Source organism: Mollisia scopiformis (genome assembly GCF_001500285.1).
Source record: "Mollisia scopiformis unplaced genomic scaffold LY89scaffold_33, whole genome shotgun sequence".
NCBI lineage: Eukaryota > Fungi > Ascomycota > Leotiomycetes > Helotiales > Mollisiaceae > Mollisia > Mollisia scopiformis.
The window spans coordinates 386,759-401,972 of NW_017263613.1; the positions used below are offsets into that span (position 1 = coordinate 386,759).

Consider the following 15,214-nt stretch of genomic DNA (forward strand, 5'->3'; position numbering starts at 1 on the left):
TCTCCAATTCTTTTGAGCTTTGAATCCTAATTCCCACCAACGACTCGGTCTATTTATACCGTCCCACAGTTTCGGATATTCTTTATTTTATATCCCAGATTTAATTGTAGTACTTGCTGCAATCAAAGTTCTATCCCTCAATCTTGTGATAAACCTTCGTAGTCCTTCCTTGCATGTATTACCTCCGACGCTTTGGGTATCAAGTTGTTTTGTGTTAAGACGTCGCTACGCTAATACTCCTTTTCGTGGCAGTATTTCGCTTTAGGTATCAGGCCGTTCTGCATCTTCATCACTGTCACCGCAAGAAAGAGAGATAAGAGAGAGTGATTCCAATCAATTAATCCCTTAGATTCCATTCCATTCCTTTCCTTTCAATATTGCCGCGCACAGCTAGTAAAGCTTGAGATCTCGAGCTCTTGCTCCCTCACTTAGGTACTAAATGGTTTAGGAAGTATAGCTCAGCTGTATAGCTAATGACATCACAACCTAGACTTGCCGAAAACGCTCCACTCCTTCCAAAGAGGGGGCCAGATAATCTTGCGCTTTACGTAAGGTGAAGGAGTTGGTGAATGAGTTTTCCAAAATATGCGATAATAATGAAGAAGATGGATGTTGCAGGATTCCTCTTTGCTGCACTTCTTTATATACCTAGGCACCAAGAGGCATCCCTTAACAAGTGGGTATGCTAACTCCATTCACGTCATAAAAACATCTCTTTGCGTGAGGTGATAGCTTCGATAACACTGACGCCCCCTCTCGTACTGAAAATATCGCGTACTTAAGTAGTTTTTCACGCGTCTCACATCACATGGCCTTGGCCGAAATTCAAAGTTTCGCGACCTCAACTTGTAGAAGTACCTAACGGCCCGTTTCGTGGTGAGGATTTCGCGTAGCCTTTTAGTCGTTTCATATCACATTTTTTCACATGAGAGTTCGAATTTTCACGACTTTAAGTTTTGGAAGATCAGGTCGTTCTGTGTCAGGTGATCGCTTCGAGAGCGCTAATCCCCCCTTTCGAGTGAATTCGCGTAGCTTTTCAGTCGTCCTCACGTCACAATTTCTCATGCAAAGCACGAATTTTTCCCACAACCTGGACCTCGACTTCTGCAAGAACTTAACGCCCCCTTTCGTGGTCAGCCTTTCGTGCAGCCTCTTTGGTCGTCCCACGTCACGATTTTTTGCCTGAAAACTCGAATTTTCAAGACCTCGTCTTCTGGAGGATCAGGCCGTTTTGTGTCAGGTGATCGCTTCGACGACGCTAAGCCCCCCTTTCGTGGTGAAAGTCTCTCGAAAATCGCGCGTAACTCACGACCTCTCCCAGAACAGCTCGTTTCGACGCCCCCCTTTCGTGGTGAAAGTTTTCGCGCGAAGCTCAGGACCTCCACTTCTGCCACAACAGCTCGTTCTGAAGACACTGCATTACACCAATCTCCTGCCGCGATACTGGCGTTCCATCGCGATTGACAATACCATGCCTCCTCCACCATTACGAGTGCCGCGTGTGCAGCGGTCACGTCCAGGAAAGGCACGTCTACAAACTCTGCTTGCCTCCCTGCCGAAGCTCAATACTTCGCCATTTCCTCTGAGTCCGAGTCCAGCTTTGCCCCAGTTCGCCAAGCTCGCTCCTGAGTTGAAAGACCAGATCTGTAAGTACTGGAGAATCCATCCTTCCATCTCGACAAGCCTCGCTCTCTTTGAGGAGTCTCACTCTACGTGAACAATCATCTCGTCAACAGCAGCTAACACAAGTATCAACGCAGGGGCTGCACTCTGCGGTCTCACACCTCCTCGAAACATCTACCTATCCTTCGAAGATATCGGTCATAGCTGGAGAGGTCCTGCCTACACCCTACATACCCAATACGATATGAAGAAATCCAAAGCCCCGGTTGTGCTTCAGATCAACCGTGCATCCCGAGCAGAAGCGTTGAGATTCTTCACCAAATGCACGCTGGTCAACCACCAAGCCGGTCGAGTTCTCTACGTCAACTTCGACATTGACCGGTTCGTGCATCCCGGACCCAGCCAAATATATTGGGGAGGAGTTCGTCTGGGACTGTACAATATGGATGCGACCGACATGGCCAAGATCAAATTGTTGGACATGGAATTTCAATATCACAATGCTCCGGAAAGGTTCAAGTTTAGCTCTAATATGCTATTCTTAGACGTGTTGAAGGTGACTCAGTTGAGAGAATTTACTCTTCTGATGATGGGACAAGGGGGAGGAACGGATAACCTGGGACGAGAGGTCAATGCACTTCATCGGTCCGAGATTGAGACTAGCATGAGTACGTTCGTACAGGATCTCAGGACGGATGCCCGAATGCAGATTCTGGTGCCCAACTTTCAGAACACGGCGGTGTTGGGATTGACGTGGGTGGAATATGGAGAGGTGGATTTCGTTCCCGGTGCTCCGTGGCCTGCGAGAGGCTTAGACGGTGCTCTGAGACGGAGATTGCTTTGGTGAGCTACTCGCCAAAGGTTTTGTAGATTATGGTTCTCTCGATGACGGTCCTCTGGACAATGGTTGTCCGGATGGTGGTTCTCTGGCTCACGAACAATGTCGCTCAAAAATTGAAAGCCCGTCAAACAAACCTACAACATTGTCACAATAGACTGTGAAGATAATAACCTTGCTTCATACACCCTTAATCTCTGTCAAAAGAGAGTAACCCAACTACTTCCAAACACATCACATTTTCGATCCATACAAAATCTCCACCGGAACATCAACAACCTTATCCCTCACATAATCCGCAAACGCCTTCCCCAAAGAATCCAACCTGGTCGAACCACTAACGCCCCTCCCTAAAATCCCATACACCACAAAATGCACCGCGAAAATATTCTCGAACTCGACTCTCTCGAGAAAATACTCGTCACTCCAATCATCGCCCATCAACTGAACCATCTTCGACGAGCTGAGGAAGGAGCGTAACCATTCCCATGCTCTCGCTGAGTGGACGAAGAACCCGACGTTGAGGTTTGAGCCTTTGTCTCCGGAGCGAGCGAGGACGATGTCTCCTAGTCGGACCGGCTTAGTGGGACCGAAAGATGAGAGTTGTTTCCCGAGGTAGGTAGTTGGGATATTTTCTCTTCGCTCGAGGAGTGAGTATTTTGGTGGATAGCCGACGTTTGTTGCTTCAAGTGCAGCACCATTATTCGGATCACAGAATGTCACTGTCTCTTTTAACGAATTTTGAAGTATCAAGGCTGGATACATGGCGAGAAATGGCTTTGGGATAGCTGTCCTCATATCGAGCGCTGAGTGGAATCCTGAGAAGTGTTGTAGTGAGATGTCTCGGAAGGCGATTAGGAGGCTCATTAATGCTTCTTGCGAATGCGACTCGGCAAATACTCGCATGTATGTCGTGCTATTCAGCTGTGATTTTGGATTTGGTTGGGGTGTTCCGACTCTGCTTTCGCTTAGCTTGGAATATAGGATAGACCAGTGAACTTACATTTGGAACTCGAGAATTGAGAGATCCTTATCTGCGCTGGATATTGATAGCTTTCTCCTTAGTTGGGTCTCGAAGAGTTGCCATTTCTGGGCAGTCCCGTAGCCTGTCGCGTTGACTAGGATTTGGGATTGGTAGCCACCTTGGTAGAAGATTGTCGCCTTAGTTGTGGGTGGAGGAGGAGCGCCTTTGATTCCGGAGACTCTGACTCTGCAATAAACTTAGGAAGGGCGCTTGATTAGGGAGTAGAGATGCAATTTACCTGTCTTTTCCAACTCTTTGTATCCGGACATCATTCAAGTATGCTTTGACATCGCTGTTCAAATAAATACTTCCCTGCAGCTCGTACAAGAACTGACACTTCACAGTATCTTCGTTGATCATGCCACCAGTACCCTCATGCTTCGTAATGACACAAGCACCATCTGCATCGATCTCTGTGATCGGAAACCCTGGCTCGATGAAAGTATTTAGATCGTATTCTGTGAACCCAGAAAAGTTTCCCCCACTAACATAAGCAGAGCACTCGATCAAATGACCAGAAATAAGTGCTCCAGCTAGACGATCATAATCGGTGTCTTTCCAAGAATGCCAATACCAAGCTGCTCCAATGACTGGCGATGCGTCCGCCACGCGACCACATATGATGATATCTGCTCCATCTCTCAGACCTTGGACAATGGCTCGTGCTCCCAGGTATGCATTTGCCGAAACGAGGGGAACACTTTCACTGTTCGGTCCCAATAAATTCCACGGCAACTTTACATCCGGATTATCAGAATCGAGATGTGGAGGAAGATCCTTTTTCAGTGAAGCAAGGTCATTGCCAAGTATTGGTAGCAAGTTATCCCCTTCGACGAACGCAACTTTCAAGTCTTCGAGCCCTTTCTCTTTCGCCTAAATTGGTGTCAGCTTCCTCCAACCAGTTGTTGAGGACCTACTAATAAAGCTACTTTCTGAGCAAGTCCAGAGGGATTGAGACTTCCGCCATTGATCACGACCTTGATCTTGCGTTCGGCGAGGATTTCGATGCTTTCCTGGATTCCGGCCCACGCTGATTCGACCCAGCCTAGGTTTGTACCTGCTGCATATGCTTCTGCGTTTTCGGCCAGATTCATTTCTTCAAATTATCAGTTGAGAATGATGATCGTTTGAACTTTTGAAGTTTTACCGGCTAAGTAGTCACCAGTGATGAAGTCTACATCACCGCCTGTGGCTTGACGTAGCATTTGCCAGCTCGGGTCACCTGTTGATGATTAACCCTTCTATAAACACCATTGGTTAAAGGGATTAGAGATACCCGCATATCCAGAACAATTGGCCACCTTCACTGGCCTTCGGCCCCTTTCGGTCGTCCATCTTTCGCTTGCTGCCCCTGAAGAAAACATTTCAAGATCAATTTTGTTCAGCAACTAGATGCTGAAGCGAAAATCGGATAAAAACACGCATCACATAGCTCGCCGCCCTTCATAAGAAATCTACCAAACATCTTCAGCAGCAAGGAGGGGGAATCTTTGTACCACCTCACGTGAGAGCGGGGTAACTCGGAAAAGCCACTTAACCGAGGACGGCCGACTTTCTTGACGCTGCCAGATGCAGCTTCTTTATCCCAAAACATAACTAATTCACCAGAAGTATTGCGGACCGGATCATTAATCTCTCAAATCACATGACCGTCTGACACGAGTCACTCGAGTCATTTATTGCTAATGGACCGATATGAACTCGTTTGCCCCGCAGTCTCCATATCTCGAAGACGAGGGAAGCGTGCAAGGCATTTCTGCATACCGGCATGAGTGCAGAAACCGTGCGATCCAGACCCAGTTGAATTTTCCTTTAATATTGGCAAGCCTCGGTCCTTTTGCCCCACTTTGCCTGTTTGCTTTTATATCCCAATTCGTTTTGTTTTCTGTGTGGTTCGTTCTAGCCACGATCTCGAGCCCCAGATCTAACAGCCACGATGTCAACTCTCGATGAGAAGAATGGAATGTCAGGACAGTCATATTCTGTCCCTCGCGAGTCAGAGAAATTGTTTCGAGAAGGCGTGCTAAGGAATCCGTTGATTGCTAAGAGTTTACCGGCCGGCATTGAGAAGTTCGCTGACAAGGTGAAGTATGTTGGGTCTGAAAAACCGAGTATACCGATCAACTGGAGGTTCGCGGAGAGTACATCAGCTCTGAAAGGACTCGAAGCCACGGTTCTGAATGCCTTGCTGGTAAAGAAATATGGCATCGAGCCACAAGAGGTGGTAATCAACACGTGCGTACTCTCCTGCTTCACAGCACCGTCAACTCGCTGATAAAATCCCCAGCGACCACGCCCAACTATTCATCATGTCAACCCTCATCTGGACCATCGACCCCACCGGCGAAAAGATCCCTGGCATGAGCCCCAAATCAGAAAAATACTTCCCCAGCTTCGACATCCACCGCCAAGCCAGCACCCACCACCGGAATTCCGCTACCAACATATACAAAACGAAAGATGGCCGCTATTTCCACCTCCACGGCTCCATGAACCCCGACCCCTCGCTCAACAGCATCGGACTCCCCCTCGAACTAGACGCTTCTTCCGTGGAGGAATCGTGGAAACCATTCACGGAGAAGATAGGACAGATTAACTCGCAAGAAATGCAGAGACTTGCCTCCGATGTGTACAAACAAGCTGGAACCATCTGCTGGACGAAAGAAGAGTATCTGAATTCCGAGCACGGGAAAGCAAATGCCCACGTGGGACTTTACGAAATTCATTCCCACCCTAACCCAGCCCAAAGGTCTGGATGGTGGACAGATGCCCCTCTCACAGGCATCAAGAGACCGCTCGCTGGCCTGAAAGTCCTGGACATCACCCGCGTCATCGCAGCACCGGCCATCGGAAGAGGATTAGCGGAGATTGGCGCGAGCGTGATGCGGGTTACGGCTCCGCATCTGGTAGATTACTCTTCTTTGCACTGCGATCTGAATTGGGGGAAATGGAACACATTTCTTGATTTCCGCAAAGAAGAAGATAGGGAGAAAATGAGGAAATTTGTGCTAGAAGCAGATGTTGTGATTTCGGGGTATAGACCTGGGGTTTTGGATAAGTGGGGGTTTGGGCTGGAGGGGATATTGAAGATTTGTGAGGGGAGGGGGAGAGGGGTTGTTTATGCGAGGGAGAATTGCTATGGGTGGAATGGGCCGTGGAGGGATCGGAGTGGGTGGCAGCAGATCAGTGATGCGGTGAGTGCTGTTTCCTAATTCCTGGACTTGGAGCTGAGATTTGCAGAACTGCGGAGTTTCGATGGAATTCGGAAGAGCGATGGGTAACGATGAAGCCGTAACTCCCGTCTTTCCGAACTCGGATTACTGCACCAGCATCGGGGGCGTAACCGGCATCCTGACTGCTCTCATGCGACAAGCCGAAGATGGAGGTTCGTATACCATTGACGTTGCTCTGAATTACTATTCTCAATGGCTTATCAACTCCTGCGGCACATATCCCGAGGAAATCTGGCAAGACGTCTGGAATCGAAACGGCCGTCAAGTCTTCCGACATTATCACAATATGACTTACACCCTACCTCGATACATGAAGATGCTTTTAGAGAACAGCTCAACCACCGTTCTGAACCCTGAATGGTTCCACACAATCGAGTCGAAAGCCGCAGGAGCTAAGATCCGCTGCGTGAAACCGATTCTGCAATTCCCTGGCAACAAGGTACAGCTAGGATTCAACGTCGGGACGAGAACAAACGGTGTCGATCAACCGAGATGGCCGCATGATCTCATGGTAGAAATAGTGACAAAAGATAATTAATTGATTTTGGTTCAGGTTCAGACATTATTCATTACATGTATATGTCCGCGAGAGACGGAAAACTTTTAGGCTACTTATTTTATTTACAACTCGTCAATATGACCCAACAGCCACTGTACATGGCGATAACTAGATCTCGGCTGGAACTGCGGTTGCATATGTCCACTCAGATACGTCTCCGCCCACATCAACCCTCTCTCATAATGCTGCACCCCCATCGTTCCCTGTGGGTCCTCAAACCCAAACTCATACCCATTCTCCACAAACGCCTGCTGGTACAACAAATCAGGCAACGTGATGACAATCGGGGTCGAAGGCTCGACCTCGAAGCCGAGCTTGCCGTTCCACGTCATGTTCTGGATCGAGAGTTGCGTGCCGGCGGTGATGACGACGAAGTCGAGTTGCCCGTTGGCGATCAGGACGCGGTTCGTGGCTTCGATGACTTGCGGGAGGACGTGCTGGATTGCGTCGACGGAGGTGTCGTGGTTGTTGTTGAGGAAGACGGGGCCGCTGCACTCCACCCAGTCTACGTCTAGGGGGGCGTGCATGGCGATCTTGACGTCTTCGCGGTCGAAGTAGAGGGGTGTGAGGGCTGGGTAGGCGAAGGCTAGATCGGTTGGGAATCCGAGGGGATCTGTATGGGTTAGTATTGCTGCCTTTGTAAACTAGGAAGAGATCTTACCAGCGGGCATAGGACATTGGGTAACAATCTCGTACGAGTTGAAGCACGGGTTGAGTTTGAACGCAGCGTTTGTAGCCAGGTTGTTAATATCGCATTCCGAGCTGTAGTCGGGCACTGGAGGCTGGACACCAGCTGCAGGGAACACCAAGTACTGGTCTCTGTATGCCGCATAACCACACGTTTCGTCCGCTGCCTTCAATTGTGCGAGATATGAAGCATTTAAGCCGATCATGTTGTTGTTGTATTCGACGAAGGGATACGCTGGGACTTCCTCTGCGATGAAGCTGCAGTCGCCGATGCATGGATCGTACATGAGAGCGCCTGCTTCAAATTAGAGATGGGATTGTCAAGTAATGGTGTTCATGCTTACCTGAGACATTGAAATGAGTGGTGTCGTTCTGGTCCAACATAGCAGCAGAAATGTAGGGTACGTATCTCCCCGCGTACGACTCGCCAGTGACAAAGATCTTGAAGTTAGAAATACCAAAGATATTCTGGAAATTCAAAAAGAACTTGACGAAATCCTGAGCGATATCTTCTTCACCGGTAGCAGTGACATTACCAATAGCAAAGCCAGTACCAACTGGTTGCTCAACCCAAAGCACATTAGTGAGGTTCACCCACGAATACGGATTGATTGTAACTTGGGGCTGACCCCAACTCCAGATGAACCGACCGTTCTCTTGGAAGAAGCCTTCCAAGGAACTACACCCGGGTCCGCCGTTCAACCAGATGAGAACCTCGTCTACGGGTCCGCTATCGGTAGGTTGGAAGACGAAAAAGAGAGCTCGTGATGGATCGTCCTCGTCGATTGGGATATTACCCGAGTACATCTCGCCAATGTCGAAGTTCACTTCGGGGAGGGAAGTGACTTGGAATGCTGGTTCAATCAGCAGGCGCCCGCTGTACTATGAGCACCATTTCACTCACGCTTCGTATTATCATTCAAGAATCTAAACCCGCTATCATCGGAGCAAGTGGTCGGCTCGGGAACAAAGCAGCTGCAGGCAGAGGACACTTTTGACGCAACGGCCGTTGCGTCGGTCGAGGTCCCCAAGCAATTCGTTGCCCAGTCTGCTGTGCCAGTAGGAGCGAATACTGCAGATTCTTCGGCGGTCCATGAGCTGCAGAACGATTCGAGGTTATCGAGACTCGCGGTGAACTGTTTGTTGAACTCATTGGCGCAATTGTTCCCTCCACAGCTGGGTCTGCTTTCATCAGTAAATTCCTAGGAGCTTGAGGCAGTTTACTTACGGTGCTGTTGGATTGGGGGTAGAGACGGGTGTGCAGACCGAGCTTGTAGCTGAAGCTCTCTTGACAATTGGATTCGGCTTTGGCTTCGCAGCATTGGCATCCTTCTTCTTCAAGAGTTTGGCATTATAACCTCGTTGGTGGATCACATCCTCCATTTTGCCAGCACATACTGCAGAAATAAAGGTGCAGAACACCAGCAACGCAACGAACGAGCGCATCATTCTGGCCGACATCTTGCAATTGATCGATCACAAGTCAGTACCTGACACAAGAACCGGTCAATTGGAACTGAGGGGGACCGCATGATTTAAGTAGCTCCCAATTTTCTTTTTTCCCAGCTTCCTGCTTCTCCCCAGCCCAGCTACGTACGATAAGGCCTCCAGCGTCTGCAGTCATCCGTCATCGACGTCGACCGATACGAGAATCATTTGTTGTACATGCATTTGCCCCGCGCAGATACTACCTCAGCATTTAGACCTGGATAGGAAGGAGGTTTCAGGGGCATATCAGCTTAGCGAGGGGCTGGAAACGAGCCGATAGGAGACGCCGTCTGAGGAGATTGGAGCCGGACGGAGCAGCTTCTACAAACAGAGTTGGCCTCCTTTGGGACCTGACCCGAGTCTTCATTGATCTGCTTCGAGCTTCTGCATCGGGTCGTAATGCAATTTGGGATCTCGCAGAACATAACATAACATGACATCCCACTCTTCGTTTATCTATGGGACACCAGGCCAGGTACCACACATCGTGCAAGAAGCTGGGGGCAATCAGAGCCGCAAGTGAGAATCAGACGAAAGCTTCTAGAAGAAGAGAGCTTGATGTAGTTACAGGGATAGAGCTTGCTTGGGAGCTGCCAAGAAAGATATAATTTTGAGTCGGCTTGAGTGTCTTGCCTGGTGCGGCTCAGCACGCTCGTGCACATCAGCGGGGTAGGAAGGTGCTTGAGATCTGCCAAGGCGCTGCTGAGCCGTCTCCGAGTTGAAGATAAGACGGAGGAATCTGTTGCAAAGAAGAATTTGTGTCGAAAGTTGATCTATCATCACGTGACAAATAACTGTGCCAGTGATCTGCTTTACGTGAAGTAGATCTTACAAGAGAGATCGTAATACATTGGAACTTAATACATTGGATATTGAGTCTGTTACACGTGTTGATTGAAGAGAAACGCAAATCCAATAAAGTAGAAAGATAGCACGTGAGATACCTCAAGTACTCGAACTCTTTCCTATTGCAAAAACCATCTCAAAAGAGCTATCCATTGTTGTTCTTCTTTGGAATGGTCCCTGAGATTTCTCACTGAGGATCGATGGGGATTTGTGCCGTTTGGCGAAGTTTTCAAATAGATCCCGTATGCAAACTTTGCTCTCTACCCTTCCAAAATTGCGCCTGGATCTCACTCTCCCGCCTAGCTTTACCTGCTTCTCGGAACTCCCGGGAAAACTCCGCAGCCAAATTGTACGTAACAAGTTCCACTTCTACCAATCTTTGCCGGCTCGAACCTTGGTGTATTCTTCTTCTAGGAGATGTTACATCTCCTCAAGTTCTTCTTTCCCAGAAGAAGTGGTGCTAATTCATTGCAGTGGAAGTGCGCAAGTAAGAACGAGCCCCGCGTCATCAACCTCCACCTTCGAAGCTCTGAGGGCGGTAATCAGCCAGACGCACCTGGGTTTCTGACTGCCAGCAAAGAATCTCGCTCCGAGACTTCCAGAGACTATACTGCTTGCAAAGAAGTTGCAAATATCAAAAATACCCGCACCACGAGATCAAGAACGATTTACATTGATTTCAGAATTGACCAACTGTGGATTCAGTGCTCGGGACCGCATCCGGTTGTTCCTACAATCCCTCTGAACTTCGATCATGATATCCTTCCGTTGATCGAACGCCTGACATTCAGAGCTGCTATTAATTTACTGTCTTGGTATTTACCTAGGGCACTGAATCACTGGTGCTCGCTTCCGCGGTTGACACATATTGTTCTTGCCATGCACACACCACTTCATTTCCCGAAGATGAGTAACGAGGACACGTTATTCGAGGAGATGGTGCTACAGATGGGAAAGGCTGCGATGAAGCATGTTGATGGAGACTATGTTCTGAAAGATGTCTTCAATGAAGAAGAATCGGATGCGAACAAGAAGAAACTTGATGTTGGCTTTCTGTGGCCGGAGTACAGGGAACTGGACTTGGTTCCGATGTCAGCTGGACTTTAATGACATATAGAGAGCTCACTAGATATGTACGCTTGGAGATGGCCGGATTGGAAAGCACTGGACGATGTACTTTTGAGGTGGCTTTGAGGTTTCCTCTAGTTAGCTACCGAGGCACATAATTCATTCTACAGAAAAACACAAGAATGAGACATATTGCTCATCTTCCGTAACAGTGCAGAATCCTAATAATAATTGACTCACCTGACCCAGACATAGACTTTTCAAACTTCGGGGTTTTTTTGTTTTTTCGTTCAATAATCCATCTTGTCACCAAACCCTGTTTATTACTAATTCTAGCTTAGTTTATGCGCCGTATAACATTCGTCCGAAAGGGTTCATAGGGCTCCCAAGTACGGCTTACCGCTAATCAGAATGCTCAGAAAGAAGGATTCGTCAAGAAATTCATTAAAAAGAAGGATTTGTCTCAAAAAAGCTAAAAAAAAAAAAAGAGTTATTTGTCTAGCAACTTTCCTCAACTCACTTTACCCATTGCAGCCCACTTATAGTTAGCTTGTCGTTGACTTTATTGCTACCTACTTTACTATTGCCTACTTCACTACTGCTCGCCTCAGTACTACTTGCACTTTAGTATTGCTTGCTATGATATAGAAGGGACTAAATAAATGAATTGAAAAGAGAGGAGAGGAGAAAATTCTTTTTTTTCAACTTCATTTGAAATCTTCAGCGCTAGTGAAATATTTGTTTGTTTCCTTCATCCTTTCTTCAGCCACCCTCCTCCCTCACCTTTTTATCACTCTCACTCTCCCCTCATTTTGAGTAGTATTAAAGGCAGGCAATACTGTAATAATAGGTAAGCAACAGTGAAGTGAGAAGTAATAAAGTGAGTAGCAGTGAAGTAGGCAGCAGTGAAATAGCTAACAATAAATGAGCTATACATAGTTAGGTAAAGTGAGTCACCTATAATTAGTAAACAAATCACCGTTTTTTATGAATTGCCAGACAAATCACAGTTTCTGAGCATTCTGATTAATGGTCAGCCGTACAAGCGCTGTATGTGACATTTCAATTCTGTAACATCGGTGCGCAAATACAGGAGCCGTTAACTGTCCGTCATCCTTTATGAACATTTGACATTAGAACAGTCAACGATAAGCCCATCACCTTCGCCGGGAGCTGGTTCATATACTGCAACACACTCTGTTCCATCTACCAAACACTAGCACAATTAGCCAATTAAAATCGGGAAAGGAAGCGTTATCATGAATAATGGCTTACTGGGGTTGCGCAGTTACAATCGTATGAATAATTTTTGTACGTGTGGCCGTTATAAAACCCACTATATTCACCATAACATGTGTTTGACGCTTTCCAGCATGCCTAGACCAATTGTCAGTGATGGAAGGGAATATTTTTGAAAGCTTCACATACACCTGGGCCAGGGACATCTCTAGAATCCAATGCGAAAGCATTTGACATTGGTAAAATACTTCCAATTGCAAGATAAATCAGGTTTGAGAGCTGCATTGTGATAAATTCTTATGGAATAGCAAAGTTTGAGTGATCGATGTTCCTGTGAAGAAACAGGAAACGATCAAATGTGGCCTTCAGTCTGCTTTATACCTGTTCTAGTAAGAAGTGTTACGTAATAGAGATTAAGAATGGAGGAAGCGAATAAGCTAGGATTAACATGAGGCTTTTGGACGACGGTGGTAGTGGTTTAAAGCTTACCTTCTGAGTAAAATCATGATAATCATCAGCTGCACTAGGGAAAATTTTCGGAGAGTGATCGATTTGAGTGGCAGAATTTTGAAACGAGGATCGACAACGACTGAAAACTGCTAACATGGTAGTGATCATCAGCTTCGATTCGATGCTGACAGAGTCTACGGCACAGAAATTGATGACCCTGCAGTAGCAATGATCATGCTATGATATAATAGCAAGGGGCACAAGTCACCGGAAGACCGGAAGGGAGGAGAAGTTTATGTGTGGCAGTATGGTGATACAGAAGGAACAGGCACAGTTCATCGAGCGATGGAAAGGAACCAGTCGGAAAACTGTATCTTCATCAAAAACAAACAATTCCCATACGAGCATCAAACAGTTACCTAGAAGGAAGAGGCACATTCCAGCAAGAATAGGAAAGTACTCCCTTCGGAATCGTCGACATACCGTCATAAGTCACCCTCGACTTCGATCCTTTAGGTAGGATTTAAGTAGATTCTAACTGTTTGGAATCTTCCACGTTCTCTGAGTGGTTAAATCTATGATCTTCTGTCCACAATCCAACCTGTTGCAAGGCCTGAGAATCTAATGTTTTCGAATCAAACAAATCTTGGGCAAGATTGAATGACGCGGCACAAGTTTTCAGCCTGTCAAAGGTATTAGAATAAGCGAAGTGTGTGCAAAATCGACGTTAAGGGTGGGTTAAGACGATATGAGTATTCGTACAAGACTGGTAATGACGATGTGAGCAATATACAGTGACGTGAGCATAAGTAACGTTGTAGTTGGTGTTTCAGGATAGTAGTAATGAGCATGGAACCGAAGTTTGATGACGTAGAAGCAAGAGGAAAAATCGAACCAGACAATGATGATAGTAAGGATTCTGGAATTTCAATCTCCACTTACACCTTATGAACGCCACCCCATTGTATATGTTCTAGTCTTCCATCCCTTCGAATACTCAAGCAAAATACACAGCGCCAAATTATTCAGTTTCGACAATTATATACTCATTCTGAAACATGTTTTTTTCACGACTTGCTCCAATGGCCGCTATAACAGTCTCGATGACTATGGCCATGCCAAACACACTCGAAAAGAAGCAAGCCTCCGTCGGATCGGTAGATTGCTGTTACAGCATCTGTTCTAGCACTACGGGCGGTATTTGCGGTGAACCAATTAAATTCGGCGGCGGGGGTTGTGTTTCTGGTTGTGGAGTGATTGTTGGAGGTCTCCAAGTAAAATGTCAATGTCTCGATGGCGATGAGTATATTTCTGTGGAAGATACCTGTACAGGTGAAGGTGTCAGTAATTGAAATCTCGTATTATCGTTTTCACGAATGACAGATAGCTGACTGGGTGCTCGACATACTTAGCTTGTAAGTCATCAATAACTTCATATCACATAACTTATTAGTTGAAAATTGCTGACAATTTGTTCGAACTTGCTACAGACTGTAAGTGATGGACAAATTTTGATTGACCATTCTTATACACTGTAGATTGTTGACTTAATGCTCGATGTGTTCACAGTGTGTGAGTAATGAACCTCCTTATGACATTATATTATGGCGGCTTGCTAATCACTTGGAAGTAATCCGGCATTCTGGCGATCTGCCGTTACTCATGTAGTATGAGACGTGGAAGGAATTGATGGAAGTGTGGCTTGGGGTTTGGTTCGCCTTGCAGGAGATTTTAAAGCCTTGGTGTAGTTTTCCTACTGGGTTTTCCTACACCTTCGTGCAAATGCAAAGGACTTTTGAATCCTATTTTTCCATGTGACATCGTGGATTCGTGGTCTATTTTCTGTCCAGCCTTACATGCTCTTCTCCTTTCAGCTCATCCAAAGAACGTTTCTGTTGTGTTCTCAACTGCCCTTTTTACAAGCTCGTGGCCTCTTCCCCAGAAGCTACCTGCTCTGCCGCCGCAACTATACTTCTTACAATTATACTTTGACCAATTGCTGGTTTGTGCTGTGAAACACAACAGCAGGCTTGGGCCAAACTCACAATTGTTGCGTGCGTGTGCGGATGCAGCCCGGGAAGTTAATGAGACGCAGAATTTTCTTCTTACTCTGTCTCTTAGCACTTAAACCTTCTTTTATATACCTAGGTAATGATACA

General features: G+C 46.8%; 6 protein-coding genes across 6 annotated transcripts; 3 read left to right on the forward strand and 3 right to left on the reverse strand.

The window, feature by feature from the left end:
* Positions 1-1,837: 1,837 nt before the first annotated feature.
* On the forward strand, positions 1,838-2,177 carry LY89DRAFT_691163 (uncharacterized protein; the record flags this gene model as incomplete). Its single annotated transcript, XM_018216243.1, has 1 exon — positions 1,838-2,177. A coding segment is annotated over exon 1 (310 nt), but the record flags the coding sequence as incomplete, so codon positions are not given.
* Positions 2,178-2,695: 518 nt separating this feature from the next.
* LY89DRAFT_677157 (DUF1446-domain-containing protein) lies at positions 2,696-4,579 on the reverse strand (the record flags this gene model as incomplete). The annotated part of the gene is made up of 4 exons (XM_018213659.1): positions 2,696-3,428; positions 3,465-3,671; positions 3,724-4,358; positions 4,403-4,579. The coding sequence occupies 4 exons, from the start codon at positions 4,577-4,579 to the stop codon at positions 2,696-2,698; spliced, it is 1,752 nt and encodes a 583-aa protein (XP_018062640.1).
* An 842-nt stretch (positions 4,580-5,421) lies between these two features.
* LY89DRAFT_677158 (alpha-methylacyl-CoA racemase) lies at positions 5,422-7,256 on the forward strand (the record flags this gene model as incomplete). Its single annotated transcript, XM_018213660.1, has 3 exons — positions 5,422-5,720; positions 5,773-6,679; positions 6,726-7,256. 3 exons carry the CDS (start codon positions 5,422-5,424, stop codon positions 7,254-7,256), a joined length of 1,737 nt encoding a protein of 578 aa, XP_018062641.1.
* Positions 7,257-7,265: 9 nt separating this feature from the next.
* LY89DRAFT_691164 (putative serine-type carboxypeptidase F) lies at positions 7,266-9,597 on the reverse strand. The gene is made up of 5 exons (XM_018216244.1): positions 9,193-9,597; positions 8,869-9,146; positions 8,309-8,818; positions 7,939-8,259; positions 7,266-7,890 (listed from the first exon to the last, which is right to left on the reverse strand). The coding sequence occupies exons 1-5, from the start codon at positions 9,423-9,425 to the stop codon at positions 7,340-7,342; spliced, it is 1,893 nt and encodes a 630-aa protein (XP_018062642.1). The 5' UTR covers positions 9,426-9,597; the 3' UTR covers positions 7,266-7,339.
* A 1,118-nt stretch (positions 9,598-10,715) lies between these two features.
* LY89DRAFT_742125 (uncharacterized protein) lies at positions 10,716-11,405 on the forward strand (the record flags this gene model as incomplete). The annotated part of the gene is made up of 1 exon (XM_018220793.1): positions 10,716-11,405. One exon carries the CDS (start codon positions 10,716-10,718, stop codon positions 11,403-11,405), a length of 690 nt encoding a protein of 229 aa, XP_018062643.1.
* Positions 11,406-12,483: 1,078 nt separating this feature from the next.
* Positions 12,484-12,930, reverse strand: LY89DRAFT_789108 (uncharacterized protein; the record flags this gene model as incomplete). The annotated part of the gene is made up of 3 exons (XM_018223221.1): positions 12,795-12,930; positions 12,642-12,743; positions 12,484-12,582 (listed from the first exon to the last, which is right to left on the reverse strand). The coding sequence occupies exons 1-3, from the start codon at positions 12,888-12,890 to the stop codon at positions 12,484-12,486; spliced, it is 297 nt and encodes a 98-aa protein (XP_018062644.1). The 5' UTR covers positions 12,891-12,930.
* Positions 12,931-15,214: the final 2,284 nt, after the last annotated feature.